The sequence below is a fragment of the Macrobrachium nipponense genome, chromosome 20, assembly GCF_015104395.2.
Source record: "Macrobrachium nipponense isolate FS-2020 chromosome 20, ASM1510439v2, whole genome shotgun sequence".
Lineage (NCBI taxonomy): Eukaryota > Metazoa > Arthropoda > Malacostraca > Decapoda > Palaemonidae > Macrobrachium > Macrobrachium nipponense.
Window position 1 is genome coordinate 25,367,971 of NC_061089.1, and position 24,844 is coordinate 25,392,814.

General features: G+C 36.6%; 1 protein-coding gene across 1 annotated transcript; it reads left to right on the plus strand.

The window, feature by feature from the left end:
* The first annotated feature begins 10,180 nt into the window (after window positions 1-10,180).
* On the plus strand, window positions 10,181-22,062 carry LOC135223582 (uncharacterized). Its single transcript, XM_064262122.1, has 6 exons — window positions 10,181-10,326; window positions 15,464-15,837; window positions 16,059-16,266; window positions 17,378-17,586; window positions 19,768-19,888; window positions 21,112-22,062. Exons 1-6 carry the CDS (start codon window positions 10,254-10,256, stop codon window positions 21,885-21,887), a joined length of 1,761 nt encoding a protein of 586 aa, XP_064118192.1. The 5' UTR covers window positions 10,181-10,253; the 3' UTR covers window positions 21,888-22,062.
* The last annotated feature ends 2,782 nt before the right edge of the window (window positions 22,063-24,844 follow it).

The window sequence follows — 24,844 nt, forward strand, 5'->3', positions numbered from 1 at the left end:
ATATTATATTATATATATATATATATATATTATAATATACATATATTATATATATATATTACATTGGCTATAGTGGGGTATATGAGATATATAGGGTATTATAATATTAATCTATATTCAGACGACCCCTCGCGGAAGTACCAAGATTTTCAGCTTTTATTCCAAAGTCATCTTCAACGGTACCCTGAAGATGACTTTGGAATATAAGTTGAAAGTCTTGGTACCTCCTTCTACTGTCACGTGAGGATTTCTTATATACCTCATCCCGTGTGGGGATATATATATATATATATATATATATATATATATATATATATATATATATATATATATATATATATATGTGTGTGTGTGTGTGTGTGTGTGTGTGCGCGCGCGCGTGTGTGTGTGTACACCATCATCAGAGTCAAAATGGTAGAGAGGAAATGCACAATAATTTTTCCCACCTGACAGCTTTGACCAAAAAAGGACCTCTTCGACATGAAAAAGAAGAAACATATCCATTTAAAAGTTTACTTTTAAACTGGCATTTTCATAAAACAGGTAAAGTGGCATATACTGGATCCAAATATTTGGTCATATTGCGAGGCTGACAGTGTGATGAATGACATTATTATACAATTACATATTACCATTAGTTTTCCTAGTTGTCTTATCATGAACATCCGGGATCTTGCAAACTTAATAACCTTGAATTTTTTTATGAGGACCTGGGTATCCGTTTCTCTAAAGAAACAGAATAACCATGAGTGATAACCTTGGACAGATACACGGAACGGCGCAAATACTCGACGACCTTGGACTATGAACCAGTAGCAGAGATCTCCCAGTTCCTCAGTCACTTCCTAAAATGGCGAATACTGTCTTGAAAGCTCCCTCCCGTTTTTCGATAAAAAAAGAAAGTGAATTACACTGAAATTGGAAAATTGGGGGATCCTGTTTTTGAACAGGCATGCAGCACTTTTCTTTTTAACATATTCAAAGCCACTTTCATTTCATAATATAGTATTATAAAATGGAAGTGGCTTTCAATATGTTAAAAAGAAAAAGTGTTGCATGGCTGTTCAAAAACAGGATCCCCCAATTTTCCAATTTCAGTGTAGTTCACTTTCTTTTTATAGCGTTTGTAGAGTTTCACAGATAGTTTATGTAAGGCGTAATACACCTCCAGAATATGCACCAAAATATAGTTTCCCTAACCAATGATGTTTCTCTGTAGAGTATTAAATGTTTTGACCTTTTGTAATAATAGGCATAGTAAATTAAATGCGCGATTACCTGCCTCCGTTATCGCCGACATTGAGGAAAGTCCTTGACCATTTACGGGTCACAAAATGTACCAAACCAGGCTTGGAAGTCACTGAGAAGAGTCCTTGTCTATTTGCGTAACGGACGCTGCATCGAATCACGCAAATAGCAATGAATGTAAATTGTCGTGGGAGTTCGAAATACGACATCGAGAAAAAGCATTTATCTGTGTGCATAATAGATATTCCAGCGACGTAAGCACGCAACATACGTAAGCTGATGTGCGTGTGCGAGGGTAGCCATGAGACAGTCCTTGCTGGAGTGTGTAGCAAGGGTCTGTGCAATGTGAGACGACGTGCGCACGAGGGAAGTCATTGATAAAAAAACATTTATGTGTACGTAACAAGTATTGCACTGAAGTAGCATGTAAGAATGAGCAGCGCCAACATTGTGTATACGCGAGCATTTATCGATAAAACTCCTCGTCTATGTACGTGACAGATGACTTGCCAAAATACTCACAGAACGATGTACGCAAGCTGACGTGTGTGTACCGGGGTGTGTCGCCGTGTCGACGTCCTGCTAGTGGAAATAATCGTCCTAAGCTCCGGGTTTTTCATAGGGCTCTTCTCTCTCTCTCTCTCTCTCTCTCTCTCTCTCTCTCTCTCTCTCTCGGGGCGCTTCCGGTCGCTGCCAGCGCTGCTAACGTAAACAAAATATTCGGTAGATGGGAAGGACGGATGGAGAGAGAAAAGATATGGGAGGAAGGGAAAGGTCGGGCTACCTCTGGACGAGAGAGAGAGAGAGAGAGAGAGAGAGAGAGAGAGATTCTCCGACTTCCATGAAATCCGGAGTGCAAGCAGGATGTTTGGGAGGAAGCTAAGTAAGTGAGCAGTGAGAGAGAAGGTATATATTTAAGAAGGAAGTTTAGGAGAAAAAGGTATAGGTAAGTCTGGGAGAGAAAGATTTATTTTTGAAACTATTCACTAAAATTGCTTACGAGAGAGGAATACCGGCCGGCCCCCAGAGCTAGTATCCCCTCGGGCGCTTGATTTCATTAATCAAAGAGATATGTTCGTCTCTCTCTCTCTCTCTCTCTCTCTCTCTCTCTCTCTCTCTCTCTCTTTATCGTTTCTTTTTCTTTTCTTCACTTCAGCTTCGAGTCAACTATGGCGCAAATGTAAAAAATATTCCTCAGCACAATAAAATCCAAATTATTTACGACTCATTGCATCCTCCAGCGCGCCGAATATTTCTTATTATTCGGAACGTGCAATGTACCGGAAAGGCAACGACGATTGCCTACTTTTAGCTTTCTGAAAGGTATTGGGAAGCATTCTGGAAACTGTGCTCTCTTCAAGCAACAAAATGACCTAAAAGAAAAAATTATTCTTGTAACTAACTGCCTTGTCTTACAGTGTAACTGCAAGCATCATAAAAAAACTCAGGTTTCAAAAAACTGAAGTCAAAAAACTGAACATTTGTAATCAAAGGAAAAATAAGCATTTTACGGAAAGGTTAGACGAAAGCTATAAACGAAATAATTAGAAAGTCTGATACCGAGTATCTGCAAAATGACCGTCGCTGAAACAGTCTCTTATTCATAATGACAAATGGTGCTACGAAGAAACTGCAATTCAAACGAAGAAACGATATGCCGAGTTCTTTTCATAAAACTGCGCGGCTTACCAGTAGTTGCGGCTACAAGGTAAATGACATTTGGAAAAGCAAGAGCTCTTAACCACAAAAATAAAAAAGAAAAGACCGAAAGAACATCTGTTCGACATGCATTGCCCTGAACTGAACGGCTGTTGTGATGATGCTTTGTTCAACGCATTTTTTACGGAAATACTCTAAAGCTAAAATCTAGGCACTGGTCGCAAGTCTACCCAGAGCTATATTCCTCAGCACATTTTCGACATGTTGATTGTATTCATTTGATGTTTTTTAAGTAAAGATGTATCGGCTTTTACCTTTAACAGAATCTGAAGATGGACAATTATCCGAAACGTTGTAACATAGAGTTTGAACAAAGAAGCGAAGACAATATTGAGGTTTGTTTTGGTGCTGCAGTTCCTCACCCTATTAAGATTTCCCTCACCTGAATATGACACTACTACAATCAATCGTCGGTATGGGCGAGATGTACTACGTGGAATAAGGAGCTGGGAAAGATGCTGTGTGTAGTCCGAATTCGTCAAGTTCAAAGTATATAGGCTACAACTACAGCGAAGATTATACAGTGACCGACAACACTTTTTGACAGACAACGAGCTTCGAAAAAAAAAGAAGAATGACAACAAACTATGCCAAGACTATGATCATGTTGTGATGTTAGAACACATATCGTTGTTAGATTTTAACCAGGCCTAACACTGCATTCGTCACGATTGTGAAATGTTTTGCATATTTGATCTAGATCACTGAAATACTCCTATCCTCCTGACTGGAAGATGGCGGCCTAACGGAGACGTCAATTTTTTCCAAGGACTAAGAATCAGGATCTAGATTTTTCGACCATGGCAGGATAAGATCCTTTTCGCCCACCTTTCATAAACTGTTCAACAGGGTACTTCTATTAGGGCTCTTAGTAGCCCATCCCCCTTCCCCCGCCCCCTCCAACATTAAGGGTGGTAATCTATTTGCAGACCACCAGCATCCATATTCTGTAGAGGATACCACTTTATCACATCGTCCAATACTCTCACTGTCAAACTATGGTATAGTAATTCTAGTAACATTATTAATACATGCAACGCTCTCATATTGCTGCTTCTTTTTTTGAATAAATAAAACTGCTTTTATGCAATCGCAACAGCAATCTTAAAGGTGTTTGAAATTGGGCGATGCTACTAAAGATTTTGGTACATGGGCTTATCGTTGGCTCAGCTACTAAAAAGTGCCACGACAGAGAATATTACATTATTTTTCTTTAGTGAAAACGATATATATATATATATATATATATATATATATATATATATATATATATATATATATTCTTAGAAGACGGAGCTGCAACTCTATGTACATCTCATCAGGGGAACCATAGGGAAAGGCATTGTACTCAGGTACATTTATTTCGCCGACGTTTCACGACTCATAGTCGCATTCTCAAGGCTATAATTAAAGAAAAACACACGAACATTCAACTACGCACTGCATAATTCATAAAAATTACGCAATATTTAAAAATTCAATGAACATCAACATCAGAATGTAGAACATTTAAAAATTTATGAATCTCTTAAAACAGAAAAACATACTGAGCGCTAAACTACAGTACAGTTACATTAAAATGATTTAAAAATTACAGAAAAAAGTATACAAAAATTACGATATGGGTGTCAAAAAATTAAAAATAAATAAATAACACTAAAACAGTAAGGCTATTCTATACCTTATCCTCGCATATATATACACATATATTTATGTATGTGTAAATATAAATATATACACATATATTTATATATATGTAATATATATAATAATATATATTTGTATACACACACACACACACACACACACACACACACTATATATATATATATATATATATATATATATATATATATATATATATATATATATATATATATATACATATATATATATAGCTTTTCAATGCCGACGATCCGTGACGAATTATATATATATATATATATATATATATATATATATATATATATATATATATATATATATGTGTGTGTGTGTGTGTGTGTGTGTGTGTGTACGTGTGTATGTATACATATATAATATATATATATATATATATATATATATATAAATATAGATGCATATATATATATATATATATATATATATATATATATATATATATATATATATATTTGCGTGTGAATTGCCATGGTCAATATTTGCTTCTAAATGTGTCATCACGAATATCTCTGAATTTATGAAAAACTGAATGGAATTGCCTAAAAGATATCCAGATGTTTATCAAGTTACGAGTAGCAAATTGATCAGTAAGCTGTTCATGCTTTTCTGACACATCTCTCCTGTAAAAATTTTGAATAACAACTGCATAGGCATGCTATATTTGTATGAAATCATAAGTTCGAGGCACAGAGCATAATTCATAAACAGTTCCACGTCTACACCTCAGTGATATCTCGTAAAACTCTCTGCAAATAGCCTTTTCCTGAAACTTGTGTGTCTGAATTCTTTACAGTTCGACAACATGGCCTGTTAATATGTAATATCAATTCAACTGTTCGCAGATGTAACATATACGAACCTTTAATGCAAAAGCGATTATAATTCCATGGTATCCTATTACAACAGCCGCGATGACTAAGCTAACGCGTCCCAAATGCCCTCCTCATATTCCTCGCCGTAACGGAGACATTTATTGGAAGAACGGTTCCCTCCGTAATATAATTACATTAGATATTCCGCTGCGAACGCAACTAATTGCGCAGTGCTCTCCGTAGTCCCTCCGTTTTGTACGCGGGAGAATACGAGGAATGTTTGCTTTGCCATGATGTAAGGAAATGACTAGTGTGTACCAACTGATCCGGTCATTTTCATATTTGATTTGAAGAAATGTAACGGATGCAAAGGAGCTGAAAAGGAAGTCGCTTTGCTTTCTTCCCAGTATGTGCTCACTTGAAAACATTGGGTTGTGAAGGTACACAAAAACTGTTCGTTATTTTCATGTCTGGTTGAGCAACTACGATGTGTCGAGTACAATAGTTTTCAGTGTGTGAACTCCAAGCACTGAAGAAATGCGAAAACCAGTTACAGTGCTTTAAAAATTAAGTGTCAAGCACAAAGGAACAAAATTCAGTTTTACCGAATCCCGGGAGTATTTGTTACAGAAGTTATTAGCATCCACATTTAAGTCAATTTGAAAGAAGAAAATAATCTTGGGAGTACAATGAGTCTCATAGAGCGCTTAATATTTGGATATATGTAGTTAAAATGATAAGGTTTCTCTTTTCCATCTAAACATTCACTGGACTGAATAAATAACTGGAATACAGTAATAATATACAAGGCATTATCACTGCTGAAAATCCGCTTACACCGAAAGACTTGTTTTTGGTCGCAAAATGTTGCCAAAATCCCGGTAAAGCCTTTACATGCATACACCTAAAAACACTCCCCCCGCACACACCCACACTATACACACACACACATTATATATATATATTATATATACCCTATATATATATCTATATATATATTAATATATACTATATATACCTACATACATACACACACACACACACACACACACACACACACATATATATATATATATATATATATATATATATATATATATATATATATATATATATATATATAGACGGGAGAGGGAGATAATTTCTTCTTAAATACTCTATTTCCCAAAATTCATGCTTTTTACTGAAAACATCGAAATAGCAAAGGAAATATATATAGACATGCTCCCTTCCAGGTAGGATTCGAATTGGACTCGGCCTGACCAAATGGTTTACAACTTTAGATAAGCTGACCTTATGCCATTATGGACTCTTGTCCAAAGGCAGTCCCCCACGCATGGTAGATATCACGTGGAAAAAAAAAAGATGCCTACTGTAGACCTTTGGTCTTTTTCAAACAATCACAACGTGCACGACCCAGAAGGATAAGAATTCATTTCAGCTCACGCATATATTTTCCTGTTGAACTAAAATACATTTTACTGAACCCGAAATAAACCCATTATCACCATGGTGATGCACACACACACACACACACACACACGCACACACATTAAGACCCTTTCTATGCAGACCTATTTTATCTCGAGAGTTAATTTTGCTCTAAGTTTGTTTGTGTGTATAGCTCTCGAGGACGCGGGCCCACGCACACTTATTACAGATTTCTTCAACTATCATTTTTATTTTTAGAATTCGCGTCTGAATTTCTGGATGAATCACCGATATTCTTCTGTATGGAGATAGACCGAAGCCGATTTTGTTTTTGCCTTTCAATCTGTCTGTCCAACACGAAATATATATATTGTATAATGATAATAATAAAGGCTGTAAATCTATTCAATCTAAGCCCATCCAGATGAAGCTTGGGAGTTCCTGAGTAGGAGCACAGACCGAAGCTGCATGAGTGCATGACTGTCGATCCGCCATGGGGCCAATTAGGCTAATGAGTTGCCGTGCTCTTCCTGGCCATTATTCATGCTGAATAACCGCCAGATAAATTGTTACTCATCGCTAATTATTTTATCCATACATCGCCTCACATTATCTTCAAAAGAGGATTACCGCTCACCATTCTTCGGCATGAGAGAAAATGTCTTGAGAGAGAGAGAGAGAGAGGAACGAGAGAGAGAGAGAGGAGAGAAGAGAGAGAGAGAGAGAGAAAATGTCTTGAGAGAGAGAGAGAGAGTGTCCCTTCCTCACGGATAGCAATTTACTTTATCGATACTTATCTACCCTTATTAAACGGCATCTTCATGAATTAAAAGTGAATGTGTTCTGCTGGTTATCCGTACCTTTTCCATTTTTTTTAATCATTATAATTTTTCCCCGTGACCGTGACAGGTTTTCAAGTGCAGCAAGAAGCTTCCTTGGTTTTTCCCATCTGGCAAACTCGTTTTCTCCTTCCACTCATTGTCCCCGCTGACATTGCTTTCTTTTGTCTTTTTCTCAAGAATTCCAAGAGGACAATGAAGCCAAGATAAGTAATATTCAGACGTATTCATGAATCTTCCCACTAATGTTGATGCTTCCATTTTTGCCATATTTGTGGCTAAAACATTTCCACGAGAAAGAGCTTACATATTTCCTCTGTTGACTTGAATGTTTAAAAGACTCAATGATTAGAATGAAGCATAAACGAGAGAAATCACTCAAGCGAAGGATTCAAAATAAATACGTATATAAAGCAAGATAAAAGATTGCAGTGGCAATCGTACTAACTTTCAAATTTGTTTCGCGAATATTGCCTCACTTATACTGAATATCTCTCTTTCATTTTGATTTTATTTCGTTTCTGTCTTTATTGCTACCTGCCCGTTCGAACAATCACGCCCTCCCATCCCCATCACACCATACGTTGCATCCATTCTCCTTGGTTTCCATCCACCTCCATCGAAATAATTTCCCCCTTCCTGCAAAATTAAATCATGCTAAAAACTCCCAGGACCGTAGCCAGAGGAACGGCAGGCGCAGCGGAGCCGCCGCCGTTACCACACACTACAGTTCCCCTCCATCACTTTCTGTATCTGGTAACAGTGGCAGTTAAGTGCTTTATGGAAATGTTTCAAATCTAATAACTTGGGGGGAAGTGGTGCGCAGGGGACACTATCCCTAAACATGTTGTCTGCTTTTGACAACAATAATATGACGCCTACGGCAAATTGCATTGGTCTTTCGGCAGCAGTCAGGACGTAACATCAGTTACGAACGGACACTACAAGGATGGCTTTCGGGAGACTGTTGTGCTTGCCATTAGCTAGGTTAAAAGTCTCTCATTTTCCGCCTACGACAAGACTAATCATGTATCTTATTAAACTTTAGGATGTTAGACAAAACTCCCCTTCATTATCTGTGTACGTTATATTGGTTCTTACTGACAATGATGATGATGATGAAGACGATGTCAAAACTTGCCAAACAATTATGGCTATAAAAAATTAAGTAATTAATCATTATTACGTAATAAATTTTTCTTAATGATCGAAACAACTAGAAAACAAACATGACTTGCAAAAAAACAATGCCAACATATCACGCTTATTTAGCCGAAATTCAGAAAATGTACTCCTGATACTAAAAACAACTTAACTGCTGACGGACTGGATAAGCCACAGAAAGAATGTATCTAGATATGTTCAAGTCATCCGCCAAATTTATAATGCTAAAGTATTCGATCTCTAACCATATGTAGAGGGTGAGACAACTAGAAAGATTATTACCAGTTGGCCACTGTAAACGTCACCAATAAATAACTAAAACTGAGTAATATCTGAAAGCAAATATGCAGAACGAAGGTTTTCCGCTAAAGAAGCATCAGGACGGCAAAAAGACAACAAACCAAACCTTAACGGCAACTTCCCTAAACTTCGATATCGAAGTGATAAAGCAGTGAGAGTACCCTGTTACTTAAATTAAGAGAAACAGATGAAAATTAGAAGAACGCTGTTAAGAAATATAAGATTCAAGAGTTTGAGAACTGGATCTGTACTCCACGTCCTCATGTTTTATTTTCAAAATCATTTAAGCTCTCTCCGGAATAGAGAAATGTTTATCATCACTTTGGAAGGGAAGCCCGTGCAGACATAATTCTGATACCCGCTCCCGTTTCTCAGTCACCTTTTATGAAAATATACTAGACATTTACGAACTCTAATAATGTTGCTAGAAAATGGGGAAAATTTTTGTTATATAAACTCTCAAGGAAGATTTTATTTGGTTTCAGACCGAGGACGGAAACCTTTGACTTCATGTATTATAGGGGTGTCTTATATTTTCTCAATGAGGTTACACCAGTCTTCGTTTCAGTCTGCACAATAGCTTGTGCTGGTCGTTAATTGCAATTCGACTCAAGCATCAATTCTTGACGAAAACTATAATCTTCCCTAATTTACTACTACTGTTCTCATGCAGCGTAAAACTCCTAACACCAACCTCGGTAATGAGCTTCGTGAAATTAAAAGCAGGGAATAATCTCATAACGGTTTAAATAAGAAAAAACTACCAGGGGTAACTGAATAAAACAACATTTTGGAAAAACTTTCCACACTATTTACTTAGCACTCTGCGTGTGTGTGTGTGTGTGAGAGAGAGAGAGAGAGAGAGATAGAGAGAGAAACATCCTTTCGATAACAAAAGAGCCAAACAAAGCACGCTTTGGCAGCTGTGCCGTATCCTGTACTATAAGTCATATAAAAATATGAACAACTTATCACTGGCGTTAGTAGTGCCTCGAACAGGTGACAAGTGCCTCCAACGAGTGGCTGGGAAACATCGGAGCAGATATCATTACCAAGAATGAGATCAACACACGTCTTCTTAATTCTAATAATCCTTGGTTCTTCCCTCGGTGCTGAGGGACAAACTGAAGGTAAGTCAGAATCTGAACAAATGATGAACGTGAATGGATTCTTGGCACACATTTGTTCTCCATTAAATTTTTCGTGTCATTTTGTTAACGTCTCTTGGGAAATCAACGTTTCTCAACCTTAAAGGCAGGTCCCTTGAATACATTTGCGTTATTTATCTTCAACGAAAAGTTCCCACGCCAATGCCGACCACACGTTCCTCAACTTGGGGATCTTAGCATTGTTTGTTTGCTGTGCGCAGTAAAATTAAATCATACGTCACATGGAAAATAAAATCAACAAAAGTGACTTCTGGTGCACTAACTTTGCTCTCTTTCGTTTATGTAACAGCCTTTTTTTTTTTTTTTTTTTGTATGGTGTTTTTGATACAGTTAGCAGCATTTGATATAGCTAAGTTTGAGGAATTCATAAAAGAAGAATTTAGGGCATTTAACATTCTGTCCCACAATTATTACATCACATATACAAAACACGTTTTACATTCTTTCATAAGGCTACTTAGGAACACCGAAGCTGTATCCGGTTTCCGTTTAGATACTTCTAGAATTTGATGTTTCTTTTTCAAATTTCCATTGGTTAATAACCAGATTTGTACTTGTTGCTGCAATTCTTTTTACATATCCATTCATTTTTGGTACTGTACTTCAAGAAAATTAGAATGACTGGCTGAAACTTCATATATTTTTTGTTAACGGTCTAGAAGAGTAGAATAGATATGTTACTCTTATCACTAAATTTTACACCACGATTGTTATTTTAGTGTGGCAAGTCCTTCTCTGAATCATATTAGTGCATATAAACGGCAACCTTGGGTTGAATATTGCATATTAGGTTGAAAGCAAGAAATCTCAAACATACAGGTTTTAGGACACAGAATAACATCATCTTTAATATTCTTTACACAAAAAACTCAAATGTTTTTTAGTGCTTTTATCATTAAGGTTAACAATCTAGGAAAGGATTAGTATGGCACAGTCACAGGAGACTGCAATGCAAAGCACAGCTATTAGCTAAATTCAAATTCCACAAATCAACATGGCCGATCTGCTCTTGAGTTCTGTGTATCCTCCGATTTTGTCAAGCTAACTGAGGAACCCGCGCATATTTCTGGTAATAGATTAGACTTCACATTCACAGATTTCCAAGACATCGTCAAGTCCAAAGTCTGCGAAAATATAGGCACTTTTAATCACTACGCCACTGAGATGGACATATCTGTCAATTCGCATATTCCTGATGCCACCACTAGAAAAACGATCTGCTTGAAATCTAGAGCCAATGGGATCGCATTATTGAAGTATGTCAGGCACTTAATATTTCAGATGCTATATCAGATCCTGATCCCAAGAAGTTGAAATACATGCTGAAGTCTATTCTAATAAGAAATGTCCCTAGAAGGGTCTTCAAATTCAGGACAAATGACCAGCCATGGTTTAATGATACATGTAGACGGCTTAGCCTTACCATGACAAACAGATCAAATTCAGCATTTGGAGACGTGCTGCGAAAAGTACTTACTATACAGATGAGAAAATTTAAAATAATTCCTTGGAGAGGAAACCTGAAGGAATTACTGAGCCTCATCAGTGGTGGACCAACTTGGCAATATCTATTTTTGGGTCAGGCTCGTCTTCCATTCCACCACTACTAAGAAAGTTTCTAGTGTAATGTCTCCCAAGATTAGTAGATTCTAGATTTTTATGTCGTAGTATCTTTGCAAATGAGTGCAAACTTACTAATACTGCATCTGTTCCAAAGAATGGCATATCTGCAGACGGCAGTACCTACAGGCCAAAGTTGCACAAAAACGTATTTTCAAGCCACTATAATAGTATGTGGAATCTAAAGGATTATTAGCTGATAATCAATATACATATAAGAAGCAATTATGTACCTTCGATACTCTTCTAGACTTGACATGTCATTTGCAAGAGAACCTTGACAAGGGTTTTGAGCGCAGAGTAATTCAAGTTGATTTTAGTGCTTCGTTCGATTTAGCAAATCACAAAGCTCTTACTTATAAACTTCAGAATCTTGGAGTGGGTGGATAGTTTTAGGATTACTACAAGATTTCCTTACAAGTAGGCAGCAGCAAGTTGTTGTTTGACGGGATCTTCAGCTAACAAAGACCTATAAGTCTGAAGTTCCACAGGGTAGTGTTCTTAGCCCAATGTTACTTTAAGTGCATACAAGTGACATGGTGGTTGGCCTGGAAAACAAGATTTTCCGTCCTACCCTCCTGTTCAAGTGGATGAGACTGCTGAACGAGGCTGAAGCTTTAACTATTCCTGGTGTACCATTTGACTCTTACCTTTGAGAAACATCTACTGTAAGTTTTAGAAAATTCCGCACAATACAGCCTGTATCACGTCATTTGTCCTTCTTTTACTATAATACTGTATTCCGGTGTGGATGTCTGTTTCCGCCAAAGATTAATCTCCTTTATATAGAGTAGTTCGTGGTGGTAGGTTTCTGTTTCCTTATGTTAGGATGATTGACGGATGGTCTCTCATTTGTCGGTTTTTCATAAATTGTATTCTAATAGAGATTATTCAAATGTTCAACTGATCCTTGATCCCATTTTCCTGTAGGGAGAAAATAGATTTGCAGAACAGCAGTGGCACCATTATGCAGTAAATGTGCCTCACAGTCGAACTTCTCACTTCTAGAGGTCCTTTATTCTTCACACCGTTGATCTGTGGAACAGCCTCCCTGAGGATGTCGTGCAATTGGAACTTCGGAAGTTCAAGCGAAGATGCAATGCATTACTACCCTTATACAATTCCCTTTGAATTGTTCGAATTTAATTATACTTTTACACGGTTTTATTTAATTTGACTTCTGCGTCTGCCTGTCCTTCTCTGTCCTCAAATCTTGTAACTCAATTTTCGACCTATTCCCTTCGTCCGATGGACTTGAAATTTTGCACAGTTACTCAATCCCGGTGACAATACATCATTACATAATCAGTAGTTCAGCAGTGACCTCTAGTGACCCTACAGTGACCTTTCCCAGTGTCTCAGGATTTTTATGAAATTCTTCGGATTTTTCACAACTTCTTTGACTCGGTAGAATCTGTCTTCTACATAAACCCTCCCCCTTCCATCCCCTCCCCTCCCCCATATCCCCCATCCTTCCTTCCCCTCCCACCCCCCTCCCCAGCACACGATCAAGTGTTAATTTAGCTGTGTCCTCTCCCTCCTCTTCTCTCTTCCTTCCCATTCCACTTCCCCTTTCCCTTCCCTCCACTACCCTTTCCTCCTACACCCCTCCCCTCCTCTTTCCCCTCCATCACCTTCATATTTCCTCCCCTCCCCCATTCCATCACCCTCCCCTATAAACGGATATCAGTTTCGTTAATTATAATTATAAATCGGTTATAATTTCTGCCAAAGCTAAAAAGTATAAAATAAAAAATAATATAAATAATTTTTAAAACATGCTTTTATTAAAATGCACTAAAAAGTAAAAAGAAAATAATTTTTTGAGAAAAGAAATATATTTTTCCTTTTCTTACAGTAATTCCTTCCATATTTGTTGCCCACGCTTTTATTTTTGAAGACATGATTAATTGTAAGAAAATCCCAGTGTCTCAAAAATTATTTTTTACTTTGTAGTACATTTTAATAAAAGCATGTTTACATTTTTAAAATTTGTTATTATTCATTTATTTATTTGTTAATTCAAGTCTTTTTAATAACTGATCTCCTCTTTACCTTCTGATACTGATTTCGAATCAACACCATATTCTTTGGAAGCTTAATTTTCAAGTCAATGGCCCCAATGGGTTTGTTCCATACGAATAAGGTTCATTTTCTGAATAATAATAATAATGATAATTCATAAAAACACTAAAAATTTATTATATTTTATATGTATGTGTGTATGTATATATGCATTTATATGATAAATGTAAAAAAATCACAATGTTTGCTATTTCACTAGTTAAGATCTCACGTATGAACATAATAATACCTGGCTTTGTTTCAATTTTTAGAAGAATTAAGTAAAGCTCCCGTGCTTCGAAAACTATCTTCTCTCATTAAAGGCAGGTGATAATATTGGAAAAAATCCTTCAAGTATAAAAAGAAAAGAAATTAAACTATGTATCATACAAAAAAATGTTAAAACATTAAAATCATGCAATAAGCATTCGTATCACAGATAAAGGTCTTTCAATTATATACTGTACACAAGTTTCACATAATCTTAATCCCTGCAATAAATCAGTGTGGGTTTAACATCTTCACTAAGTAAAATTTCACACTTAGGCCGAAATTATTCATCAGAGACAATAGCACGGTTGAATGACGCCAAGAGTAATGCCCTCGAAAAATAGTAACCACTTGACTTAAGAGATTTCACAGGTCTGTGCTGCTTACAGCAGTAACGATGCATTTCCTTACATCTGGATAAATTTTTTTTCTTACAACGGTAAGGGAATATTATTGTGAACGTGCTGGCAGTTAGAGGTATAGCGGTCACACCTTTGTAGAGGGTTAAGTTCTCCACGCTTTTGTCGTTAAATAACAAGACAATGGCGGAGCGATATCGCTCGTATATTTGCTATAACCGTACGTCACAGTTGTTACAAGTAAAGCTCCAACCGTAATTGGAAAAGGGGAATGCTACAAACCCAAAGGCCTCAACAAGGAAAGCAGCCGGTACGGATAAAAATAAAAAGCATAGAATGAATTATAAACGAGAAATTAAAAAAATCTCTTAAAAAAAAAGAAGAAAAAACTAATCAACAACAAAATATTAAGCGCTATTATGCCAGCGTTCTCAGATGCAAGGTCACAGCTCGTCTGACCATGAAATATCAGGAGTGCTAAGCTTTCCAAATGACCAGAGTTATCAGACATTTCATTACCGGCGACGAAACCTGTGTGTTTCGGTGAACAGAACTTTGTGCAAAAATCCTGAAACGAAATAACAATATCAACTTTAAAATTGTGTGAATATCAGTTCATTCCTAGTTCCCTTGACAGTATTTTAACAGATGACCTGACAACAAAATATAAATTTAAATACTTATATGATCTAACCTAGTGTACTTTTAGTTATTCGCTTTAGGCAAACAGCAAAATACTTGACTTGTAAATACTAAAATCGTATTCGACATCAACTCTGTTTCAGACTGCCTGGAATACTCATTGCCGGGGGACAATCAACAAGTGGCTGTCAATGACTTGGTACTACTGATGGAAATCCGCCCTTACCAACCAATCGTCAACTCAACTTTAACGGAGGAGAAAAACGAAGTGAAAGTTAGCTCAAGTTCGCCCACTCCTCCCGGGAGAATTCCCTCCAGCCCAAGCCGAGGGTCTTCTCCCTGGAAAGCGACGGCATTCATTGAGGATTCCAGAGGCAGCTGGTGTAACATGACCATTTCCGAAAGTTCCATTAAGGTCTTCTGTTCCAGCGGTGCCTCTGGAAATCACAGTAGTAACTCAGAAACTCTTTTTCCCATAGGACAGTGGAAAAAAATTCTCCTTCAATTTAATGCACAGGTTAAATAATTAATGTTATTAATCTGTTTTGCTTGCCCAAATAACTTTTTTTTCTTTTTACGGAACTACAACATTCTAAATTACTTATGTTTTAAGTCTCATAAACATAATTTTTTTTTTATGAAATCTAAATGCAAATGCATGTATGTATGTATGTATGTATATACATATATTATACATATGTATAGTATGTGTGTATTTAATCTTTTTATATATTTTAGATGACCAGCACTGGAAGATCAAATGAAACAAACATAACAGAAGTTCGTAAATCAGGAACAGCTGAAATGTCATCTTCATTCAGCGTTGGATTACAGGGGCTTAAAGATCACGTCTTCGTAGTCGAAGAAGCGAACATCTCGCTACCTTTAACCTTACGATGGGAAAATGTCCATTCAGGTCTGAAAGTGATCTACAACTGCTGGAATGGTAAGAGCTAAATACTCAAATACATTAGAGATATCTGTTACGGGGAGATGTAAGTCTTTGAACAAACTTTACAGAGAATATTTATGTTAATTCTATTTACCTCATTTTAAGCTTGACACTTGCTTCATTCCTTCATCCCTCCTTGTTCATTGTTGCTGCCCTCTAATAAATAAAGTGTGACATACATTCGCGACTGATATCATTGAAGCTAATGGTAATTGGTGGTGGGGCATGCTGCTCGCCACCCACTGGAGCTTACATTTTAAATACATCAGTCAGTCAAACAAAATAGAGGGTTCACTGATACTTCCAGTGGATATTAACCGTCAGCTACAAAGGAAAAAATCAACTTGAAACTTTATTCTTTGTAACAGACTGCATCTAATCACTTTTACCAGCGAGATCCAACCAAGGAGGCTGAGTATTAATTTTAGCAATGTGTGATTACTTTAGCAGACTGCATCCAATTACTTTTGCGGGCAACATCCAATTACCTTTGCAGGCTGCATCCAGTTACCTTTCCAGGCTGCATCCAGTTACCTTTATAAGGCTGCATCTAATCACTTTTGCGGGCTGCATTCAGTCTTGGAGAACAAATTTTAATCTTAATGTTGACATTTAATAAGAGACTGAATATTTATCTAAACCTCATATGCTCTGCATTAGCTGAAAAGACAATGTGCTTTCGAGAAGTCTCGGCTGTCCAACTTTGAAGGCTGCGTCTGATTAGGGACTGGACACCAATATTATTAATCTTAACAGTTCGGGTTCAACTTTGCAGACGGCATACGATCAAAGAGACTGGATATGAATCTCAATAACTTACGTTTATCTCTTCATGACTCATGTAACCATCTTTGCAGGCAGCATGCAATTAAGTAGAGTGGAAACTGAAATTCAATCTTAACTGCTCACATATAATTTTTTGCAGATTGCATCTGACCAAGGGAGACCTTAGCATCGGGTCCATCTTTGCAAGCTTCTGTCAATCGAAAAGCCTTCATCTCGCCAGCGTGCATTCAGTTCTGTAGATTGCATTTAATCACCTTTGCAGGCTGCATCCGGATAAGGAGGTAGAATAATAGGCTTAACAACGGATCTATCTTTGCAGGCTGCGTCCGGTCAACAAGACTGGATAAAACACCAGGAAGTCGCCCCTTTTATCTGCTGAAACTTAAAGACTTCCAAGGGATCAACATTACTTTCACAGTCTTAGGCGAAATAACGCGATATCAAATCCTCACGTCAGAAGACTTCGGCTCTTACGACATGCGTCGGTGGATTCCGGTGTCCTTAAGAAGAGAGTCTACTTCTCTTAAGGTATTTAGAAATGGCACTGAGAAGAGTGTCGCCCTTCATTCAAGTATATATGAATGCCACTGAGAGGGAAGTCTAGCTCTATTAAGTTATTTTGAAATGTTAAAGCGAAAATAGTCTACTTCTCTTATGATATATCAAATTCTTATCAATAAGATTCTACTGCTCTTAAGGTATACGAAAATGTGACTGGGAAGATTTTGCTTCTGCTAAGGTATATAAAAACAGTGTTAGGAAAAGAATTTACTACAGTTCAGATACATAGAAATTACACTGAAAAGTGTCTACCTCTCTTGAAGTAAAAAAAGAAAGAAAGAAAAAAAGGAAGAAAGAAAAAAAAAGAAGAAGAAGACGAAGAAGAAAAAAAAAATATATATATATATATATATATATATATATATATATCTTATTTCTCTTGATTAAACATTACGCGAGTGTCAGTAAAAATAAGGCTTAAAGATGTGTGAAACCTAAAAGGATGACAGGCTTGTATATATATAATATATATATTATATAAATTATAATATATATATATATAGATATATATATTATACTTTTATGTATATATATATATAAGATATATATATATATTATATATATATATATATGATATATAATACTATATGTATATATAGATATCTGTATAATAATCTATATATATATTAATATATATATATATATATATATATATTATGTATATAAAATCATAGCATCTGACTTCGTTAAACGCAGTCTCTGTAAAATTCTGCCACTCGTATCTTTTTTGCGCTTTCACTTTTACAAACTCCACTAATTCCCAACCTCCCTATTCATAGTTCTCACTCCGGAGTGGTACTGTGACTTCATGGTAAAATCGAGATGTAAGCCCATAGAAGACTCGTATGTAATACAAAATATTGAAATCCTTACAATATCCAATATTTCTATAATGTTCCTAGATTCTTCAGGAAAGCGTTTCGCGCGCGCTAACCTTTAGCGCCACGCCCCCTCCCACCCTCCATTTCTTATCGTCCCTCCTGATTCCTCTTTATTGTCCTTTCTTAAAAACAATTTGTTACGAAGGATATGTCCAAGCCATCTTCATCTCCAAGCTTGTATCATCTCATCTAAATATTCGTACATAATTTCCCTTAAATCATTTTTCACTCTATCGTGCCATCTAACTCGGTATATTCTTCATAAAGCTTTATTCTTAAACCGACAAACTTTTTTATATACACTACGTACATAGCCATACCATGACTCATGTTCGTACAGTAGTTTCAAATGTTACTTTCATTTGGAAATTCAGTCTATTTGATTTCCAAATCTTGTCCAGCCTTCCCGTTGTTTGGTTTGTTTTATTTAGTCTTTCCTTAATTCCATCTCCAGAGAACCCGTATTGGATATAATTGTCTGAATATTTTTCAAGTTCAGCCTTATTCATCCTTTCTCCATCTCGTCCTCAATACTTCGGTTTTCCTTAGATTTAAGTCAACTAAAATCTCTCTACATAAATGGTGCATTATACTGAGCGAACTTTGTAAAACTAACGAATTTTAAGTCTGAATTTTATGTCGTCATTCCATTCTAAACCCCCTCTTCCAACTCCAGCCACTTTTTTCATTATGAAAATCATGAGAAGGGTAAACAACACAGGTGACATAACACTCTCTTGTAGCATCTACTATTAACTGCAAATTCAATTGGATAATTACAATTAACATTACATTGGTCTATGGACGATGTCAATTCTTAAATTCCATACAGTAAAGCACAATATATTCTATCAAAAACATTCTATCTGTGCAACTCCTGCCTTTTCTGAAAAGAAGCTTGTTCGTCTATAGGCATCTCATTAATTTGTCTCAATGCATTTTATCATTTTTTTCATCCGACTTATTGAGAATCGGAACACTGAATATCTTCATCATAACCGGCGTAGGCACGATGCTTCTACAGTGACCAATAGTCAGCTAACTTTTTTTTTTTTTTTTTTTTTTTTGTTTTTTTTTTTTTTTTTTTTTTTTTTTTTTTTTTTTTTTTTGGTACCTTTCCGACGACTCCCAATTCCCAATCATCAAGTGGCGTTTGTATACTTCATATTCTGCAAAACTCCACTTAGTTTAAGAAGTATCGTTTCAATTTCATCAGTGACCCATATGAGTAAAAGAGTTAAAAAAACTCATACATTTGTTATTACAGGTATTCCTAGGCTATAACGAAATAAAGGATATAACCAACATCACTTCAACTATTCTCACCAGTATGGAGGTTGTTCTCTTAGGAGGCGGGAGCATAACATGGTGTGATCTGACTTCTGCTCGTAAGTAAACTTCTACTGCTCTAGAGCTTTTTTTTTTTTTTTTTTTTTTTACTCGTATGTAAATGTGCAGTAAGTTTAGCATATAGCACAACTGGATGAATACGAAGAAATTTTCTCTTCTTGATAGAGACAGTGACAGCTGAACAAGTATCAGTCATAACCAGAGAAATGCATTAAATAATAGATATATCTAAGAACATCGTCCTATAAGAACATTACCCTGAAACTCGCATCTAAGATGCTTGAACACTTGTCGTAAGTAACCAAATTTTTTGTTTTCTCAGCTGTTTCTATTATACGTGAGAGAAATTAGGAAACGAAAACCAGTTGTAAACTAAAGTTCATTTGATTTCAAACGGTGTTATGACCCGTAGGGGGGTTGAATGTTTGCAGGAGATATATAACAGGTTGGTGGCAGTATACGTAAATTGCAGAAATAAGTGAAACAGTCGGAAGCTCATTTAAAGAGAGAAATTCGGAAATTAGTGTTACCAAGAAAATGCTTAGGGCAAATGGAAACCAGGAAGGTTAGAGATGAGGAAAGATGAAAGTAGTTGACTGATGCTCAGATGGAATGTTATGGAGGGACGTTAGACTGAAAGAAGCGACTCAAGGGGTTGCCAATGACGTAATAAAAGCAGCTAAAGCTATCGAAATGTTATGGAGCGTTACCAGCGAAGGCAGTCTAAAGGTTGAAATGCCTGGTAAGACATTTGGGCCGATTTTTTCCATTATCAATTTTAAAATGTAGTTACTGAATGTCGATAAAAAAGAAAATGTTGAAATGTAATTTTGACAGGTTAATGATGCATTATACTGATAGGGTCTTAGACTGAAAAAAAAAGTGTAGCGTACGTTATTGCTATCGATGAGCCGATATCTTTCGATAAGTGTATGAAATTACTGTAAGGTTTAAGAATCATGGCTGATTAAGCTGTTAAGAGAATGAATTTGTTAGTGACCGCTCTCCTGGTTTTCTAAAGCCAATACTTCTTGGGAAGAATATCTCATCTAATAACAATAATAATAAGTGAATTCAATGCATGAGCTTGAGAAATCTATGATGAAGACATGAACTCAAAACAAAGGCATGGATATCATTTACTGAATTCATTAATCCCATTATTTAAATTATTAACTATTGATGAAGGCTGGGGTTAAATACCAGAAGGTTTTTAATAGAAAGAGCAAGTAACTATATCCAAAATGTGTTTTGCTTCCAGCTTCTAACGCCCTGCTCATCATAGTTTGGACCGTCGTCGCCGGATTCTTCCTTCTGGCCACCTACTCCGTATGGACAACGATCAAAGCGCATAAAATTCTCAAGGAATGGAAAGAAAATAAGGACTTGGGAGTTAAGATACAATTTCTGCCACCTCTTGAAATCGTAGATGATAATAACTTGATGACTCGCCGCTCGGAGTTGACAGCACGAAGGATCCAATATGAGTCCGTTAATAGTACCTATGACTCTACCTCGCTATTGGGAGAATCTACAGAAACTAAGGCCATTACGAACAGAGTCAATAATACAAACGACGCATTCGTAACTGATCCCAATGATACATTGGCTCCTGAAGTTGATAATGCAAACAGCGCTTTCATAGCTGATCCCGATGATACATTGGCCCCTGAGGAACAAAGAACTTCCTGCATTGTCATACCAGAAGCGGGCTCCGATGAGGATATGATCTTTGACTTCATAAGCACCTGCAGCACGGACCTCCCCATCGCAATTAGCACCGAGAACAATTTCGACTTGGACAGCACGTCCAGCATAGAGCTGCCCAGAGCCATCAGAGAGAGAGGTGACGAGAGAAGCAGCAGTTCGTCCATTGAAACTGCGTCGTCGCCAATGCTCAATGATGCCCATTCTCACTTTGCCGCGAATGTGAGAAAACGACTGCAGTTACCAGCGCTCTCCAACATGCAGAGCACAGCCAGCGAAAGCGACCTGTTGAGTGACCCAAAATCACTAGACGAAACGTCTCAAGAATAATATATCATGCTTTGGGTACAGGCTAATTTATGCATACACGCATACCATTGTGTATATTACATTGCATGTAAATAGTTTTTTTTCATTTTGCTCATCGTATTTGATGGTGAAAATGAAACTTTAATTCAATAGTATTCGTCTGTCATAACGATTAGCAGGTTTTTGTATAAATATATGGAAATATAATAATTATTTGATGTTGATACTTTCATTAACACTCGCATCACTGTCTTTTTTAGTAAACGAATGAATGATAAATATTCTACATACAAAGATCTATCATTAATTATGTATAATCATACTAAAACCTTAGTTCTTTACAGCTGTTTTCTGTGCAGTGTCCTACATATCTTCTTCATGTGTCTCGATTAGCTTCGTTCGTGTGAACGTAATATATTGTTATCAAATCTAGCATGGTCGTCAGGTATCTAAGTTATCTAAAAAAGGACTTGGTGACTAATATCCTCGGGTTAAAGGAAATAGAATAGGCACTGTGCTTTCTCGGGAAATTTATCTCGCTTTTAAATATTGGCACGCACCATTTATGTGAGAAATGTGCATTTCATGATGCTCTCAAGAATGAATGATTATCGAACTCCATCGTAGCTTCTCTTTACCAATCGTTGATCAAAGCCTTTGTAGTTCTTGACTGAATATTTTCGTCTCAAAGACGAAGAGAGATTCTTGTCTTTACTTCATGAACCTCCTGCGCTACGTGCTCGTTTTAACCATTGAGATTTTATCTTTTTCCTCGATTGATGCAGGTTCAATTTAATCCAGTAGTTTTGCTGTCCACTGGATATTCTAAATGTATCTACATTCTCTCATAAAAATCATATTGATCATCTTTTAATGACTTTACTTCGCAGTTAGTGTTACATCGGTGAATTAGCTCTGTTGCACCACCAACTATGCGGTCACCAATAACCAAATTTTTATTATTAACCTGAATTCCCTGAAAGTTTTATTTCTACTGTACACAAAGCTTCACGAATCCCCGGCCCCACCAGTCTTTTAATTCACTAAGATGTCGTGAAATTTCAATTATAGCAGAGGCTCAAAAACCAACTCGAGTTTTCAAGACAGGATCCCTGGGAGGATATTGTACCTCCAACCTCGTGATTTATTCAGACCTAAACCATTATGCTTAATAGGCAAGAGTGAGGGTTGGGTTAATTTCTCCTCTAATTTCCCTTTTATACATCATTACTGTTGATTTGTCGTGAGACCTATATTGGTCTCTGTCACGAAGGCTGAAAGGAAGCGACGGAAAACGAAGGGAAGGAAATAAATACTCGTCTCATCTAGATTGACGGAGTGTACTCATGGAAACGCTTTTGAAGGAAACTAGTCCAAGATCACTCTGCTTTCGCTGTCTGAATTCGCTGACTCGTCAAACTAAAATCTTAATGTCTAGATGGTCAAGGAGCTTGTGAGGAGGATTACATTTCAGTAAAGCACTACTCTGTTTACCATTTGTGTCTTGGACATATAAATTTCTTTCAGGTGCTCTTTTCTTTCAAAACCTATTTCTAAAAAGTAAAAAAAAAATTAAATGGAAACAATATTTCCGGAAGTATCTAGTTTAGCTAGACTCGTAACAGAAATCACTGAAATCAATTATATGATTCAATTGTTGCCAGTCTAGCTGAAAATTAAAGAAATATTTGCATCACTTTCCCGTGTTCTGTTTCGACTAAAGCCTGGAAAAAAACAAGTAGCTGAAACATTTATTTTTTCTTCCTGTGTATTTAAGGAAATACCATTGTCCATGTCTGTTCGATTAGAAAAAGCTCCTCATAAAGATGAAACAGATTAGATTAAGCACCTCAGAAAGATGAAATGTTAGCCTATCAATCTTACTTCATAAATGGAAACCCGGTTTCTATATATAGGTATGTATTGCTTTAACGCACAGTCTATGGCAAACAAAATGATTCTCAAGGGATCGTCAACACATTCAGCAATAAGAGAGAGAAAGAGAAAGCTTATTTAGGTTTTCCATCGTTCATTGTGGCGTTGATGCACAGGTCAGAACTTCTGACCCTTGTTAATTGCAGTAACGACTCTTTTAAGGGCTGTTAGAGTGAGGGAATGCCTTCATGCGAAGGAATTTTACTACTGGGGTGATAAAGGTGGACGGTGATCAATAACACGGAATTGTTGAGGGGTGATATAATGGTGTGAGAGATCGATAAAATGACGATGTCTAGGCACGTACATAAACTGGCCCTGTTTGTACCGTATGGATCTACTTTTACAGTTTTGACAAGAGATGGATATCGTCACGTACATAAACGCGCTCTGTTTGTACTGTTTGGATCTACTTTTCCAGTTTTGATAAGAGATGGATGAACGCTTTACTACCTGTACGCCATGACTAATTTTATAATACGCCGCTGCATGCAGTCTACAAGTTACCAAGGGACTTCTTTTTTTCGCCCTGGTGGCCACAAATGTTCATTGTTACTTTTATAGTATCTTATTTCCCTTTTACATATGTCCACAAAAAAGGTAATTGTTCAAAACATGACAATACTGTAAATGCTATCAAGAAACCTTCCTGATACTAACATTCATGTGACACGGCCATTTATTACATTCATGGCATAGTCGACTACGCCAGTATTTTTATTTATAGCTTTAAGAGTCTACGGAAGATGTCACTTGATCAGTAGACAATTTATTTCAGCTTAATTTAAGAAATCAGCTTACCCAGGAAAGACTAACTCACACTTGGGATAATATCTATCGATATAATCTCGAACTCCAGTGATAGTTCAGTGGAGTAAATTTGTAATTGAAACTGAATTAAGGGATAACAAATTTTATATATGGCAGTATTCTATCCCGATGTACTAAGTTTAGTGATATTGGGAATAATGGCCTGGACTTCTCTAACAAATCAGTATCTGAATATAGTCGCTTTGCGTGATAACCGAAAACCTTATGCATTC